Source organism: Leptopilina boulardi, unplaced genomic scaffold (assembly GCF_019393585.1).
Source record: "Leptopilina boulardi isolate dan_hultmark-lab unplaced genomic scaffold, ZJU_Lbou_2.1 LbouV2_330, whole genome shotgun sequence".
Lineage (NCBI taxonomy): Eukaryota > Metazoa > Arthropoda > Insecta > Hymenoptera > Figitidae > Leptopilina > Leptopilina boulardi.
In genome coordinates this window covers 3,289,384-3,307,784 of record NW_026137897.1, presented here as the reverse complement: position 1 = coordinate 3,307,784, position 18,401 = coordinate 3,289,384, and the positions used below count along the sequence as shown (strand labels likewise).

The window sequence follows — 18,401 nt, the reverse complement described above, 5'->3', positions numbered from 1 at the left end:
TTATAGTGAAAAGGCCTATACTTTTTGGGCTGATAATATTCGCATTTTAATCCGGCGCAGGATGTTTCATTCTGAAGGACGGAATTGAAAGGCGGTTCTCTTTTTTTTTTATAATGACTGACTGTGAGCCCATGCCCAACTGTCATGGCAACGGAAGTGCTTATACATAGCTTCTTTTCTTTCATCAACATACGAACCTCCGTATTCTTGCTTCAGGAAGTAATTTTAATTGTGAACCAATTTTATTTCATCGAAATGTCATAATTTTTTACTAAACACCATTTTTAGGTGTCGAATTTTTTAATTTTACAAAATTTCTATTTACTTAACTTCGTATAGTTAAAAAAATTTAATTTAACCGAATACAAAAAAAAAACTTAAATCGGATAAAAATTCAAAACTCTTCTTTATTTAAAGACATCAATATTAATGACGGAAAAAATGAACTGTATAGTAGTTTCAAAAGATAAGAATTTATAAAATATGTAAGAAATTATGTAACTACGTATATTATATATATTACAGGTATACTTGGGTGATATATATACATACTAGATAAGTAATTTCTTATCGAATTAAAACTTGAATTTTTTTGTCAGAAATGCATTTATTTTCTCGCATAAGACCATTTTATCGAACTGGTAAAAGTTTGAATATAACAAAACAATCGAATTGTTGAAAGTTTGAATTACCAAACGATGGAATTTCTAAAATTTTGAATTACAAAAATATAAAATTTTTAAAAATTTGAATTATTAAAAGTTCGAATTATTATAGAAAATCTAATTTTCAAAAGTTCGAATTAGAAAAAGATAGGATTTTGTTAAAAAATCGAATGTTTAAAAATTTGTACTGTAAGATAATTATTTTTTCTGATGAGTATTGTCAAATAAAAATAGAAAAAAAAATGTGCAATGAACCCAAGAAACTTTTGCAACGCGCATAATATGTATATTAAAGAGAATGTGAAATAGCATCGTAAAAGAACGGAAAAGGGAAACGAGCCTTGACTTTTCCACGTGGAAAACCGCACATCAGAAATTTTTTTCAACTTCAAATTACATGCAGAATATATTACATTTAACGGCCATTACGATAATATTTCTTAAACATGAATGCTAAAAAGTGTAGCAGAAAGTATAAGTGAGGGATATCTTATTTTTCAATACTTTTATAAACTTATTCAATAAACAAATTTACTTTTAGTGAAAACAGGAAGCGTTTATATATATACACACCTAGCAATTAGTTTTTAAACATTGGTATTAGCTACAACTATAAAAATTACAATCGTGTCAAAATTTATTTTAAAAAAATCGAAAAATCTACAATTATTGAAAAAAATATGAAAAAGATTTCAAAACTACAATATCAATTGTAATGTAATTAATATATTAAATAAAGTATTACTAATACTATTAATTAATATATTAATTAAAGTATTACTAATATTATTAATTAATATTATTGACAAATGAGCGAAATCAATAATAATAATAATAATGCACACCTGGAAGTGAAAATTAAAGATAACAACTAAAAAGAACATCAGTATGAAGCACACTAATAAATCAATTTTATTTCTTTCAAAGTAATTTATCCTTGTTACTGTGCGATCGTTAAAATAAAATTGAAAAACAACTACAATTTTTCACCGCACTAGAAAATATAAACTTTCTTTCTATTATTGATACTTTAGAATTTAATTAAGTAAAAAAATTTTATTAAAAATAAATTTTATTAACTTGAAAGAATGGATATAAAAAAAGAAATGAAATAATAATAAATAGCAAAAATAATAGAATAGTAACAATTACGACGGGAAATAAAAATATAATGAAAAATAATAAATAAATGCTTTTAAATATTCATTAAGTTATTTAAAATTTATTCGATATAAATGACTATAAATAAAGAAATATTGCTCTTGGCATGCGGTAAAAAAAAATTACATAGTTGCGATACAAAATGTACATCCTGTCAATCCGTATATCTTATATTTTTATTTTAACCATTGATTAAAGACAAAAGTATAAGATACTGGAAAAAAGGATATTATGACTGATGAAGGGATATTGAAACGAAGAAATACGTAATACGTACGTACGTACCCTTTGATGAGAAATCGTAATAAATTAAACATAATGTTTATTATGTTTAAACATAATGTACGTACGTTATAAATATACTAGTTTTTATAGAATTCCAAATTTACTTTCTTTTTATTAAATTGGCTAATGACAGTGTTATTTTCTGCTAAAGGAAGTAAAACCCCAGGTATAATGGAAAAGTTTTATATTAAGTAAAAAAAAACACTTAATTTTTTATGATCTAATTTCATAACAATCGACAATATAATAATTTTTGTGAAAGCACAATAAATTTTTACATAAAAAAATATATTGTTTTTATCTCAATTCTTTAATTTAAAAAAAATTAGATATAGGCTTTGGAAACAAAGATAACTAAATTCATAATATTTGAATGTAGCAATTTGCATTTATTATATTCGAATTATAATTATTTTGTATTGACAGTTTAAGCAATATTCTAGCTGCCGAGAAAACTACTAATGCATTTGAAAAAGAAATAAAATCTTTTCGGAATTTGACAAACATTTTTATAACAAATTATTTTGAATTAACATTTGGTTTTTTTTTTAACGAATTGTTACTCAACAGATTTTGACTTTTTATTCAAAAAATTCTAATTTAACCAAATATTAATTTCACAGAATTCTCAGGCATTTAAGTGATTTAAATTTCTAAATGCCAGAATTTCTAATTCACAATTGTATTTTTCAGCATTTTCAGCCTAAAATTAATTTTTTTTCAAAAAAAATTAATTTTTTCATTCAGCAGTTTTTTGTGAATACAAAAACATATGTTTTCTACAAAATTATGGATGGATTTCTAAATCTATCAATTTTTATGAAAAGTAAAAATTCAAAAAGGTTCAAAATATTTTCTGACCGAATTTATTATACGACCATTCAATTCCTCTCAAAGAATTACTATTTAAAAACAATTTTATGGAATATTTAAATTATTTTTTTTGATACAGTTAAAAATATTGGTGTACCCTCTCATTAAATAGGCAAAATCTTAAAAAAGCTATTTTGCCATTACTATATCAATAAAACTAAGAAAATTAACCCGGCGAGTATGTGGTTGGGCATCTCATGCCCCACATTTACTTGAAATATATTAATTCCTATAATTTTCATTCTGGCGTGTTGGCACTTCGAGTAGCTAGAGTTATCGTAGTGTATTTATTAGATACCTTTTTATAATATAATACCAAAAATTAACTTAATATAGTAAAATCTAACTTCTAATAGCAATTTTACAGTCAAAGATTACCGGTAAACTCCGCGAAGTAGCTCCGCGGAATTTCCGCAGAGCAGCTCCGCAGATTTTCCGCAAATTTTTTTTTTGCATAATAATATATTTATGTTAATATTTAAAATAATATAAAATTAAATTGTGTATATTCTACTTAAAATTACTTTTTAATTTTTAGTTAACAAGTGAGAGAAGACTTTGACACTAATTTTGTTAACAAAAAATTGAAAACTATAAAAATAGGTTCACGGTTATAGCCGGTAAAGATGTATGTATTTTTCTTTTCTACTTAAAAAAGTAATCCCAAAATTGATATCAGATTATTGCATTAAAGAGAGTTAAATATATAATAGATTAAATAGTTTTTTACTTGTATTTATCCTTTTTATAAGACAATAATAAAATTCATTTCATATAAAAATTTTATTAATAAAAAAATAAAAATGCATTTGCCATATGATACTGATTTCTATTTATTTAATAAAATTTATTTCACTCATTATATATTTTAATTTTTAGTAGGGTTAAATTAGGTTACAATTAAAACTTTCAGAAAATAACTTTATAATCTAAATACAGGTTATAAGCTCTTAAAAAGGTTTGGAAAAAGAAATGATTTCCCGGTCGTTACCGTTACTTATTGAAGGCTTCGTAATATGAAAATTTTATACGACATATGTTTAACATCCCCAAAAAATTGTATTCTTGCTGCTGCCTAGTTCTTGAGTGACATCGATTTGTTATTCTTCTAATGCTTCGTATTTTCATCATGTCTTGAAATGTTAAAATCCTTAAAAAATCCTTACCGATTGTAACCACGAAACTATCCTAAAGGTTATCAATATATTTTTTTCAAAAAATTGACGTGTCTAACAGTAAATCTTGTCTCAGTTGTTAACTAAAGTATAAAACGTAATTTAAATAGAATGTATTGAATTTAATATTATATTACTTTAAATAATAACATAAATATATTATTATGCAAAAAAAAATTTGCGGAAATTTCGCGGAAAATCCGCGGAGCTGCTCTGCGGAAATTCCGCGGAGCTACTTCGCGGAGTTTACCGGTAATCTTTTCACGTGGGCATGTCATGCCCACCACATAGTCGGTGTAACAGTTTCGCGCCACATACTCGCCGGGTTAACAAAAAAATCATTTTTAAGAATTTGAAATAATGGAAACAATAAAATTTCAATATTTCATTACTACAAAAAAATAGCTTGAAATTTGTTACTCGAAGGTTTTTTTGGCGTCTCTGATTAATCAGAGATAACTCTCTAAAGATTTTAATGTAAAATTTCTAATTAGCGACCCCAAAGAACTCCGTGTAATAAGTTTCAAGCAAATTGGATGGATTTTTTGAAAAGTCGTCCGCCATATTGGATTCGACATTTTGAATCTTGAAAAACTAACATCGGATTCGTAATCAGCGATCCCAAAAACCCCTAGATACTGATTTGCATAAAAATCTAATAATTTTTTTATAAACTTGTCCGCCATATTGGATCCGCCATTTTGAATTTTGAAAAACTAACATCGGATTCGTAACTAACGATCCAAAAAACCCCCGAGTAAAAAGTTTCAAAAAAATTTAATCATTTTTGAAAATTTTATATTCTAGGTTACGATTTTGGAAAAAAAATTTTGATTTGGACGCCATTTTTGGTACGTTATCTTGAATTTAAAAAAAACCTTTTGCCCTATTTTCATGTTTGAACATTTAGGACACGATATCTGAAGGTTTCAAGCATTTTTTAATACCTAATAACTTCGAAAAAATTTTATTTATTTTTTTTCAATTTCGATTACGGTTTTTGGAATAGCGATCTTAAATACATAAGGAACAGTACTCCTGAATTATTTTAAATTTGTACTTGCAGAGAAATACGTCAATGGAAATCGATAATAAAATGTGTCCATCCCGTTCTTAACGGGTTAAAAAAAATTTTTTTTAGGAGGTCTGGAACATAAAAATCACATAAAATTCTTAAAGATAAAAAACTTCTAGCCATTAATTTTCATGGGAAATTCATGCGCTATTAATAATAGTTTCCGAATATATTTTTGTTATTAATTCGAGTTTTGTTTTTTATTGAATAGCATATAAAGTATTGTATTCAGAACACAATGAATTTAACGATATCAATATTGATGCTGTATTTGGTTTGTAAAAATCACAAAGGAAATTTACTCGCTTATATTTTGCTATATATGTGTTTTCGTATTCATTTCTTTTTTTTATATAAATAAATGCATGCAGATATGTAGTTATTCATTGAGAGCACAGTGTACACGATGATAAATCAAGTTCTTTATGTTTATGCGATGATAGTATGGCTTTGCTGTTTCTATTTGCGTTGAAGAAAGCTCTATCTCGTATTATGTGTGTGCGAATTCTCTCAACGACCTTGAGGAAAAGTCTTGAGATCTGATCATTGAAAAGTAATGAATATGTAGGTCTTTATAATAACTGTAGTTGGAGCGTCGTCTGTGGATAAAATACTTCACAAACATATCCGAAGTACATACCAATATATTATGTGCATTAATAAAACTTCTCTATAAAAATCATACAAAAGAATTTTCTATACCGTATGTGTAATCGAAGAAATTACTCAAAACATTTTTTTATTCTTTTGTTTCATCAGCAATTGTTAATAAATTTTTTTTTAATTTTGTATTGTTTGTGTAATTGCGAAATTTTACTTGGTGGAATGTATTACAATTTCTAAACAATATTTAGATCCTTTTTTATTCGAAACGAAAACAATTATTTGAAACTAAAAATGGATTTAAAAATTGCAAAATAATTAAATAAATTATTAAAAAACTTAAATCTGTTTTTATTTTTTAAGACTTCGAATTTGAAAATTAATAAAAAATTATTTATTTTAAGGTTACTGAAGGAGGTATTATAGTATTAGACGCGACTTTGGATGCTTCGACGACCGATGAATCTGATTGGGAAATTTCTGGAGGTCCACCTTCTCCTTGTGATGTGTCTTTCTTAAATGACAACATTCTCATCAACGGTCGGAGTAATTTATCAAGACAGCCTAGAAATCATAAGGTAAGTAAATTTTTAGAAACAATTTTAAATTCTATTTTAAACGTAAATAACTTAATAAAAATTGATGATTATCAATAATAGCATGGAAAAGTTTCTGAAGAATTTGAAACAAATTTTAGAATTTTTGGTAATTGAAAAAATAATTATTAGATCTTTTGGTTTTTGGAACAAAGAATTATTGGAATTTATTTTTTTAATTTTATTCCTCCAGATTCCAAGTGAATTAAAAAAATATATAATAAGTAGTATTTGGTTAAACAATGAAATTATTTTTTTTTTTTTAATAAATGAATTTATTCATAAATTAAGAAATTCATTCGTTTAAGGGAGCATTGAAGTTGTATTTCAATAGTCAAAAATTTACTAACAATTTTAAGAATTATTACGTCTCGATGTTATATTGAATAATTGACTCTCAACGAAGCGAGAAAAAAAAAATTTTTTTTAAGACAAACTTCTCGCTTACAATTTTATCAGTTAAATTTTTTTTGAACATTGCGAAATCTTGAAACAACCACTGTTAAATTAAAAGGGAAAGAAGTTCTTCAAGGTCTTTATAAAGTCCGTGAGAAAGGAAAGACGGATCAATGCTTTCTTTAAACCGAAACATAATACTGAAAATAATTCTCACATGTCTGTACAGAAAAACTTTTCTTGACAATAAGATTTGACAGTTTGTGAAAACATACATTAAACGTAAAAATAGTATTCTTATAAATATATTAATTATTTTAAATTGTAAATAAAATAAAATCTTATCAAAATTTTAATTCATTTATCTAAATTTCAATTTCTTAAAATATTCATCAATTTAAATTTACTCTAAATTTGAGTCACAAATTTTAAACGATCTTTTGAATTAATTCTAATTTTAAGTAACTTCAAATTCAATTTATCAAAATTTCAACAAATTTTAATTTTCCTTTAATAAAATATTCATTGACTCTAATTTTAATTAATTCTAAAATTAATTCATCTATCAAACGATTTCTCAAAAATTTTAAATTCAATACTTTTAATTTAACTGAATCTCGAATTAAATTGTTATAAAAACTTCAATATATAAAATTTTTAATTAATTTATATTTCAAATGATAAAAATGGTGGATATCTTAATTTTCAATTAAATTAAAAGCTTTAATTAAATAACAATAAAATTATGAGAAGGAAGTATTTTTTTTTAAAAAATATGAATTACGTGCTTTTGGGAGCGGAACTGGCAATTCTTTTGAAAAGAATCGTGAACACCTCTTATACTTCATTAGCCACAATTCGTAACTCTTTAGACACACTTCGTTAATTTTTATCGATTTTTTCCGTGTTATTGAATCATTAACACAGTTATATATTCTCAATCTCTTCAGTGTTGAAAAGTTATTAACTTAGCTTACTATTTGTTTTATTAAATATTCTACTATTATGACTGTAATAACGACACGAAGATTTATATATAAATTTAAATATTTTAAATATATTTAAATATTTAAAAAAAAATAAATAAATTTCCTATTTTCACTAAAAATGCAAACGAAAGCTGAGGTTTTTTCCGATATGTATATAAATTTTCAGAATGCCGATTTTTTTTTGTTTCCTTTCATATTATTAGTTGTTTTGGTTTTAAATTCCATACATCAAGATTTTAAAGTCATGGCTGAACTTATTAAAAGCAGTAGAGCCACTTTACTTAATATTGGAAATTTTTTGTATTGTAATATAATCCTGTGTAGAAATGTCCCTAAGCTTCCCAATGTGATAATGGATTCCGACTAGAACCGCGCTAGAAAAGTCGTACTTGAACCTGATTCGATTCTTGTGAGAAATTCAGACTAGAAATATTTGCTGAGATCCCGTTTGAATTCTAGAAAGGCAATTCAAACTAGAAAAATCTGATTAAGCCCTTACTAAATTCTAGCCAGAAATACCTCGAATCGGACTTAGATTATTTTTCGATGTTTTCTTTATTTAAAATATGAATTTAATTATGTTCAATAAGGGACACAAATATTTTTAAAATGTTCGTTTTAGAAATAATAATAAAAAGAATAAATATTAATAATAATAAATTATAATAATAAAATTATTAAATAAATTAAATTTATTATTAAATACCACCGAGTGATAGAATCAAAATAATATTATTAATAAATTACATTATTATATATAGTTTCACTTTTTATTTAATTTAAAAATAATATTTAAATTTAAATCGAAAATATCGAAATCGATGTATCGAAGTTTTCAATATATCGATGTTCCATCGTCGAGAATGATGACATGAATGGTGCAAGTGCACATGTCATTTTGTGTGAACCTGAATTTTATTGTTCTTTTGTTAATTAATAATGGAAAATAATCACTCATCTTCTTTATCAGAAGATAAATATTAACATAATATTATCAATTTAAGAATATTTAATATTAAGCCAACAAACATGAAATATGTACTTAGAATATTAAAAGTAAAAAATATATTGATTGGTTTTCTAACCTCAAATTTTGTCTTTATGTTAATATCATTATTGCAAATTTTTAATTTTTACTATGATTATTCCAATTTCTTCAGGTAATATTATGATTTCTAACTTTTTTATTTATAATTCTGGTTAAAATTTGTGTTAGTACTATTTGGAGGTTAGGAAGTTCAATTAAACTTCACGGCTATAGTAAATAGCATAACGGGCGTTTTTAACTCTACAATTTCAAAAACACACACGGAAGAAAGGACGTTGGATCTTTATATAAATGGATTTATTAAATATTTATTAATTTTTATTTAATAATAATCGATTAAAGGGAGCTAATAGGGTTCTAGCGAGAACCCTTTACTTCTGGTAGGGAAATCGCAGGGATATCCTTGCTAGATCCCTACCAACATTCCTCGCTGGCGTCGATCGTGACGAAAAATGCCGGGTCCCGCCTAGAGTTTCCCTTCCGGAACCCATCTGGCAAAAGAGACGCACAGCGAGGTCCCTATTAAAATTTAACTCAAATTTCTGCACTGGATATAATGTTCCTTTGGGAACATGATTTTTTGGAAAAAATGTCCACTGGAAAAAGTGTCGCCCTACCTAGTTTTTATTTCACTAAATTGTTGTTTAATATAATTCTTAAAACGCCGAATTTTCATTTGTCCGAAATTTTGCAAATGGAGGAAAAACAATCCACAGAAAGATTTCGGCATTAATTTTAAAATTGAATCTTACTTTTTTATAAATTCTAATTGATCAATTTAAAAATTCACGTCGAAATCTTTCTGGCAAATGATAAATAAAAATAAAAAATGCGGACAAATAAATATAGTCGGTTAAATTTGAATGTTTTAAATAAAAATTTGAGCAAAGAAATATTTTGCAAAATATAAAAAAGCTAAAAAATTTTTTTAAAGTGAAATATTGTTTAAAAAGAAATTTTATCAAATTCAAATTAGAAAAATGAAAATTCGTTTAAAAATTAATTATAACTTATGTAATTTTTTAAAATTTAAACTAATGATTTTTATGGTAATTCATTGTTCTTGTCAGGGCGTTGCACAATGTTACTATTCTCTATAGACAAAGAATCATTTCTGCTTATAACTATACCAAAACTTAATTTGTTGTTCAAAGAAAGTTTTATTGAGTAAATAAAACTAGTCCATAATTATATACTTTGCAAAGCAGTAAAATTATATTTTATTTTTGTGACTTCAAAACCCGTGAAATTGTAATGATTATTTTCGTAGAGTAACAAAATCGTAAAACACTTTATTTTTCTTATGCCAAAAGGATTGGGAGACATTAATTTATACTTAAAACTGATTATTTTTAACAAAAAAACTAATTTTCAAAAGTTGTACTAAACGATATCAGATGGGTATAGAAATGATATTAATAAAAAAAATTTTGAATTTTAATGAAAAAAATATTCTTTTCGATCACAAATATATCCCAATATTAGGGTAAGTTAGGAACCCTTTTTAATTCCTTATTAATAAAAAAATATTTTGTCCAAATGTTACGTAAATTAAATTAAGAATCTAATAAAAAAATTTTACAACGGCACACCAATTGTTTGTCCGATTCATCCTTAATGCATTATTTTTGCCTCTCTCAGTGTGACCTTTTTTTCTTAAACCAGTGACTTTCTCACGTTTTGATGGATTCTCTTGAAATTGAGAGAGAATTCAGAAACATCCATCTCTACTCGTGGCTGATCATGCGTTTCTCGTGTTCGAGATCTTGGTATATATATATATTGGACCAACAGTTTCCACTCGTCATTAACTTCATTACAAGTCATTGCAAGAGATGCTCAACATTTGCAAGTAAAAGTTTGCATGGTCCAACAACAAACTCGGTTCTTGACTTTTCAGTCTCAGAGAGATAATAATCAGTCTGTCGATCAATCCCATTTCGTAAATCTATCACCATTTTATTTTTTCCATGAAAATTTCATATACGAGTCCCAAGAAATTCTCAGTTCCTATTGCAAATCATGCATTTCAATGTATCGTTTATGTTAAATTTAGAATATGATTTTCACATGAAATTCCTGATATTTCTTTTTTCCCATACAATTTGCATAAGAGATTTTACAAAAATAATTTTCCGTTTATAAACTTTTACATTTAAAAATCAAAAATTTGTTCTAATATTTTTTTGAAAATTTTTTTTTTGTATTTTTATTACCTGAAAATTAATTTTACCGTACCGTGGATATTTCGATAAAGTTAAACATTTTAATGTATTAGCCTCAAGAATGTGATATTTAAGAAACTGTCTAACGTCAAACTTGACATACATATAATACTAAAGGCTGTCATTTTGTCTGGTTTCCGTTGTAAACCTAGTAGATGATTATTTTGTTTACTGCACTTTAGAGTTTCTTCACATACAATGAACGGATGTCTTTGCCTGAGGGTTTTAAAAAAAAGAAGTCACGCTGGTATTTGAAAAACATTTTTTTTTTTTTTAATTTTAAGACAAATCACTGCCTTCCAAATAGCTCTACATACTTTCACAAGAAAACTTTTTTACTACCGAATTGCGCTGTCAGCTGCGTAACAGACAATTTGTATTTTACGATCCACTTTTGTAAATGTGTATTGTAAAGTTTCATCTCACAAACAATCGAACAATCAAACAAACGCTAATTTTCTAGTCTCTCGCGAAAATAATCATGCGAAAGCGACAAATCAATTCTCTTCCCATTTCGTATATATATATTCAGAGATAAACGATCTAAAGAAAACAGCGACAAATTGCAGGATGACAAGCATATTACAGCAATTTTCTTCTCTTTAACTATGATTATACACTGCACGTTGTTTTGTACAAAATTCGTTTTTTTCAAAACTTTTCTCATATACGATTTTATGAAGCTTTTGAGTATTGAACTTTTGTTTAATAAACCTTCTTTTGGAATTTTTGGATTAAACTCCTTAACCCTTAACTTGGTCCAGTAGACCCGAGCATTTTTTCGAGCTTTAATTGAATATGTAGCTTTTGAATATTTTTTATATTTTAATATATTAATTTCACATATTAGTAATTTTCTAAGTTTTTTGATACCAACTAATTAGATACAAAAGAATAAATTAGCTTCAAACATTTATAATTATAAAATTTTAATTGTAAGGGGCCGTCCATAAACTACGTTACCTATTTTAGGGGAGGAGGGGGTCAAAAAATCTAAAAAAAATGCATTTAACGCAATGGTAACGAGGGGGGGGAGGGGGTCTAAAAAGAATGAAGAAGTGGTAACGTAGTTTATGGACGGACCCTAACCTAAAAATTCATATTTTATTCTGCAAAATAAATACCTTGTTTGTAAGTCCTGCTGTTGTAGTAATTTTTTCCTTAAAGAATAATAGTATAACTTTAGTTTTTTAAGTCATAATATTAAAATTTAAATAGCTCTTAAATTTTTAAATAAAAACACGCAATTTTTCGTTTTTATTTTTTACAATTTTTTTTAAGTAACTTAAAATAAATTAATCCCTAATTACATTTTAAAAAGCACATAAGCTACCTCAGACTAAATTTTTGTGCAAAAATATTCAATACCGACTGTACAATACACGTTTGAATACGTCGGGTCCAGCAGACCCGTTGTGCTATTTACGTACAAATTGTGTCAGTTAAGGGTTAATTTGGAGCTTTTGTACCCTAATAAAAATGATCAATTTTCTCTGAATTTTTCAAAATTTGTATTTTAATTAAAGATAGGCTTACAATTAAGACACGGAATTAATTTTATCAATAAAACCTATCATTGTCTATCAAATGAAAATTAATTCGAACACGTGACATGAACAAATCTTCTCTAGATCCCAAGTGAATTCAAAAATAAATATAATAACAAGTAGTATTTGTTTAAACAATGAAATTATTTTTAAACTGAAAAATTAATACAAGAACAATGATAAATAATTTTTTTTTAATAAATGAATTTATTCATAAATTAAAAAATTAATTCGTTTAAGGGGGCATTGAGAAGTCAATTTTGAAAATTTTTCTCATAAATTAAAATTTATAAATTTCTTTTCTTTTTGCCAAATAAAATTTTTTTTCTAAAAATTTAAATTTTTTGTAGAACATACCCCTTAATTTTTTTATACAATAATTAAATTTTAGAAAATTTTTGATTCTAATTTTTTTTAAATAATTAAATTTTTGAAAAACTATTAAAATTATTAATTTGGCAAAGAATTTTAGAAAAAAATTTATAAATACTTAAATTTTCAAATAGTTTCTATTAAGATTTGAAAAATAATTGAATTTTAGAAGATTTGGAATTCGAATTTATTTTTATTTAACAATAATTAAGTTTTAGAGAGTTTTTCAATAAAAATTTTTGCAAATAATTAAAAGTTCGAAGAATTTTTGTTAAAAATTTTTTAATTAATTAAATTTTAAATGAGTTTTATTTGAAAATTTGAAAAATAGTTAAAAGTATGAAAAACTTTATAGGGATAAATTTTTTGTAAAAATTTAATTTCGATATTCAGAAATAATAAATTGATATCCCGAAGAGATGTAATCAAAGTTTTTTAAAATTACAAGTAAATAAATTTTATGGAAGTTAAAATTAATGTGTTGAAAGCAATAATTTTAATTAATTAAATTATTGGAAAAGTTTTTTGAATTTTTTGAAAATTATAAAATTTGCAAATAATTTCAGTTAATTTTTTTTTTTTATTATAAAACACATAATTTTATGGATTTAATAAAAATAAATAAAAATTGAAATTATAAAATAATAATTATGTTTTCTTTAAATAATAATAATTTAAATTATATTTTTAAAAATAATTGAATTTTCGAATATATTGAATTAAAAGAATTGTTAGTAATTAAAATTTTGAAAAATTTAAAATGCGTTAAAAATAATTCTGCTAAATAAATATTCGATAACTTTAAATTTGAAATCGCAAAAATTCAAACGGATTTATAATATAGGGAATATTCATGCGTCGCATATGACGGTCGCACGCATGCAACTTTAATGAATGGTAAACGCAAAATTTTCTTCATGCTTGTGAGAAATGATTATTATCATAATTTCTTAATAAAATAATTATGTCTTATATAATATTTAATATATTATAAATAATTAGTTATATATAAGCAAATGGTTAATTTTTAGAATAAAATTTTGAAAATTATTAAATTAGTAGACAATAAAATAAACAAATTAAATAATAAAATCTAAACATTCTACAATTTAAACATAAAAATATAGTAAATATAATTTTAACATAAAACGCATATAAATTAATTATTACCTAATTAAAAGCTATTAAAATATTCATTTATTGTTTTGTATATAAAGAACAACAAAAGCTATAAAATTAAAATCTATTTGACTAATAGAAAAACTCATAAAAAATTCTGTCTTGTGAAAATTCAATTAATTAAACTTAATGTAACATGAGGATTTGTTTAATAGAAATTCTGTCAAATACTAATTTGGAGAAATCAAAAAAATTATATCGAAGTTTAAAAAAATTGTTTATTTTCATTGGAATGAGCTTTACGGTTGAAATTTATAAATAGGAACGTAGAACAACAATTATTTTTGAAAAAAAAGGGAAATAAATTTTTGAATCCTGTTTTTTTAATATTTTCTCGACAATTCATTGTTGTTCCACTTTTATATTTACAAAAAATTTCGGTGAAACAGTTATGGAGGACAAAAAAATTTTGTATTTTAAAAACTAATTTTTTTAGAAACGATTGAACGATGTCGAAAACACTTAACTAAATTTATAATAATGTTTGGAGTCAAAAAAATCTAATATGTCAAGTTTAGAACACATAATTAGCAGGAAATGAATAAGTATTAATATTGTTAACGCCTCATCACGCGACGTTGATATTAATCGATTTTTAGAAAGCGTATAATTATATTTGTCTTTTAAAGAATCGAGTAGATATTAAAATTTTAATTTGAAGCATGAAAAATAAGAAATCTGTGTTCTCGATTAAGAAAATAACAGATTGATGAAATACTTTTGTTTACATCGATTTTAAACCGTTATTCAATTTTAAAAGCCGATTTATTTTTTTGACCTTCTTTTACAATACTTTAAAATAATTATTCTTATCTATTAGTAATAAATATTAGAATAAACTTCAAATTAATTTTGTGTATAAAATAAAAAAAAACCTGACATTTCTAATTGAGAAAAATTATTTATATATATATAAAATAAAAGCAGGAACAATATTTTCTTATCAGTTCATAATTTTCATCATTTCCGTTACATTTCACTTCATTGCAGTTTAGTTTCATTTTTCTTTCTTATAGCATATTTTTTTCTTTTTCTATTTCCAGTATTTTCTCGTTATTTTATTTTCACATTTTTATATATAAAAATAGTTTTTCTATTTCCATTTAAATCGAAAGAGTTATAAATTTTTTTTAATTAACTGCCTGGAATCGAATTTTTAAAAATAATTTTCAAATCTAAAAAACAACAATTTAGAAATTTTTCAAAATTATGTTTCTTTAAAAATAAGAGAAAAATTTCTAAGCGTGAACTCTATACTTCGTGACGCTGGAGACACGACCGACTAACATCGTTTATATTGCGGAGTGAATTTTTTTTTTCTCTTTCAATTAAATTAGCACCGGTGAACAAGCTTGCTGAGAGATGCTCATTAGCAGAAAATCTCATAACGACACGTGGGAGGCTTGTTTTCTTGTAATCGACCAGACAGTGCAATCAATCTTTGGACTAGAATTTTCGTTTCTTTTTTATTTCCTTTATTCACTAAGTAGACGTGTAATTTATTATCATTATTAATTTGTTCTCTTGTTTTACAACATGATTTCAAATTTCAATTTGGAACTAATTAATTGTATAACATACATTTATTTCCAAGTTTTATTTTTTAAACCGTAAAAACGGGTTTTGTTATAATATAATTGCATGAATAAGTTCTAAAATTAATTTAGTAGAATTTTTATTTAGTATTTCATTGCCTAGAATTTACTTTTAGCCGAATTATTATCAATTTTATTTTAACCGAATTTCTATATTTATTTTTAATTACAAAATTTTTCTTTAACGAATTTTCATTTTACAAATTTTTACAGGTTTCAATTTAATTGTAATAATTTAACTATAGTGGAAAAATAATTTTGGTGGAAAATAATTTTTTAACGAAAAGAAATAAAATTTTTTTAAAATATAATATCGTGAAAGAAACTGCTGAAAAATTGTGAGAGATTGAGGTCGTAGCACTGATTGTAAAGTGTTACCTAATAATTTAAGAGGCTACGTAATAAAATGAGAATATTATTGTTTTTCCAGGCTTTTGAGAAGTTAAATTATACGACTATTGTGTCGATGACTCCACTGCTCATTGTTATGCCTTTGTTCAATTTGAGCTTCTATGATAATAATCATTTGTTTTCATTGTAATTGAATCATTCAACTGATAACACTATACACCCACTTTTCTTTGCTAAAACTGCACCAAATACTTAACTTATCAGCTTCTTTATATAAAATTAATTATATTAAACGAAAATTCATTCTGCATTCTGTTGCATATATAGAAAAAAATCAGAATACTTGAATTTTTCGATCAAATTCATTAGAATTTTCAAAAATTTAGATATCATTTTTTTAGTCAATTTTTTTCAGTTCTTCGAATTTAACAGAATTTCTTTTGTTTAATTTAACAAAATTTCTGTTTACTTAAATTTTTTATTTAAAACAATTCTAAATTAACGAAATTTAAATTTAAAAGAATTCTAATCCAACCGAATTTTAATTTAATAGAATTCTGATTTAGCACCATTTTAATTTATTACAATTGTGCAAAATTCAGAATTCGAATTTTTGAATGTCAGAAATTTTCAATTCATCGAATTTTTATTTCCACGAATTATTATTTACTAAAGTTCTTAAAACGACGATTTTTTATTTGACCGAAATTTAAAATGAGGTTCTAAAACAATTACTACATAATGCATTTAACTATTTATTAGAACTTTTTTCACAATTTTTATTATCATTGGCAATTTTTTAGACTTTTTTCAATATTCGAAATAATTGAACTTACGGATTTTCATTTTTTCAAACAATAAAAATTCTATGAAATAGGGAAAATAATTTTTTAAAATTCTAATAAATAGAATAAAGGATTGAAAATAATTGCGAAAAATATTGTCACTTAACAATAATCTTGATAAAATGAACAAGAAGATTATTTTCATAAGCCTGAAAGTGATATCGGTAGCAAGTAAAATGTTTGCTACTGCAAATATCGATAAATGGTATTAAAAAAAACAAATAAAAATAAAAAGCGATAATCGCATAATTTAATTAACAAATTTTTTCTTTTTAAAGTCTCATATATGAAATTGTATTGTTATTAAAAATGTGTCATATTTTAATAATTAAAAAATATATTTGTAGGATATTTTTTGCTTTTTTAAATTAAATTTAAATTAAAATAAATTAATTCAGAGGAAAAATTAAATTTAAAAATTTTTTTTTAATATAATAACGTGTTTATAAAAAGTAAATAATGGATATAAAATTTTATTTATAATTTAAACATTCTTTTTTTAAATTTCTAATTAATTATGAGATGAAATTATCATACGATGAAAAGAAACTGAATTATTATCATTAACAGAAGGTGGATAATATTTTCTATTTTATGAGAAAAAAAGTCATTCATTAATATTCGAATATATTCGTTACTTTTTTTTTCTGTACATATATACGAAATCTATACATTGATTTTTGTATTTTTTTTTTTTCATCGGAATTTTTGTATTAAGCATTCAAGCAAATTATATTTCCTGCTAATAAATAAAGTTAAAGACTGCTTCATATTTAAAATAACCTTAGAATGCACTTAAAAAAGCAGAATTCTAGTACCGTTAGCTAAGGATCATCATCATGATGATGATTCCCGTTGTAAAAATGACGTCGTAAACTAAACCTTCACAAGAACGTGGCCAAGATGAGGCTTGGCAATAAATTGAAACCCTTAACGTGTGACACTAATCTAATATTTACAATTCTCAAATGTCGTTCGCGATTTTAATTTATATTTACAGGTCAAGATTGTGCGATCACTTACAAAAATATAAAAACATAACCGTTTAAAAAAAAAGTAATAACTCCGTTCAGAATCATCGTAGAAAGTTAATTTTTGGAAATCAAGTTAAAATTCACTATCTTCAATAAACTGTATAAAAACAGAAAGATTTTTACAGGATAGATAGAAATATTTATCAAGCGTGCATTGCTTAAATTTTGTTCATTTATAATAAATAAATTATTGATAATTATTTGAATCATAAAAATAATTAAAAATTTTCAAGTGTTGTGATTGTGAACTTAATTTAAATCTTATGTGATAAACATAAATAAAGGTTAGTGTATTTCATTTTATTTCGAAATAAATTTTGTCTTATTTAATTGCTCGCAATTTATAAGTTTTCGCTTCTCTCTTTCTTAAAATTCATAATAAAAGTA

At 24.4% G+C, this 18,401-nt stretch overlaps 2 protein-coding genes across 6 annotated transcripts in view; one reads left to right on the top strand and one right to left on the bottom strand.

Moving 5' to 3' along the window:
* The window catches only part of LOC127285260 (uncharacterized), a 60,126-nt gene that overhangs the window by 28,529 nt on the left and 13,196 nt on the right, over positions 1-18,401 (top strand). For both annotated transcript variants that reach the window (XM_051311174.1, XM_051311176.1), the window contains exon 3: positions 6,242-6,415. In XM_051311174.1, coding sequence (XP_051167131.1) covers positions 6,242-6,415 — 174 coding nt within the window. The remainder of the gene's footprint in view (positions 1-6,241; positions 6,416-18,401) is intronic.
* LOC127285264 (uncharacterized) overlaps positions 1-18,401 on the bottom strand; it is a 43,083-nt gene that overhangs the window by 11,535 nt on the left and 13,147 nt on the right. The window contains exon 2 of one of the 4 annotated variants that reach the window (XM_051311185.1): positions 12,216-12,251. The exons of the other annotated variants lie outside the window; for them this stretch is intronic. The gene's annotated coding sequence lies outside the window, so the exon portion shown is untranslated. The remainder of the gene's footprint in view (positions 1-12,215; positions 12,252-18,401) is intronic. 4 annotated transcript variants of the gene reach the window in all.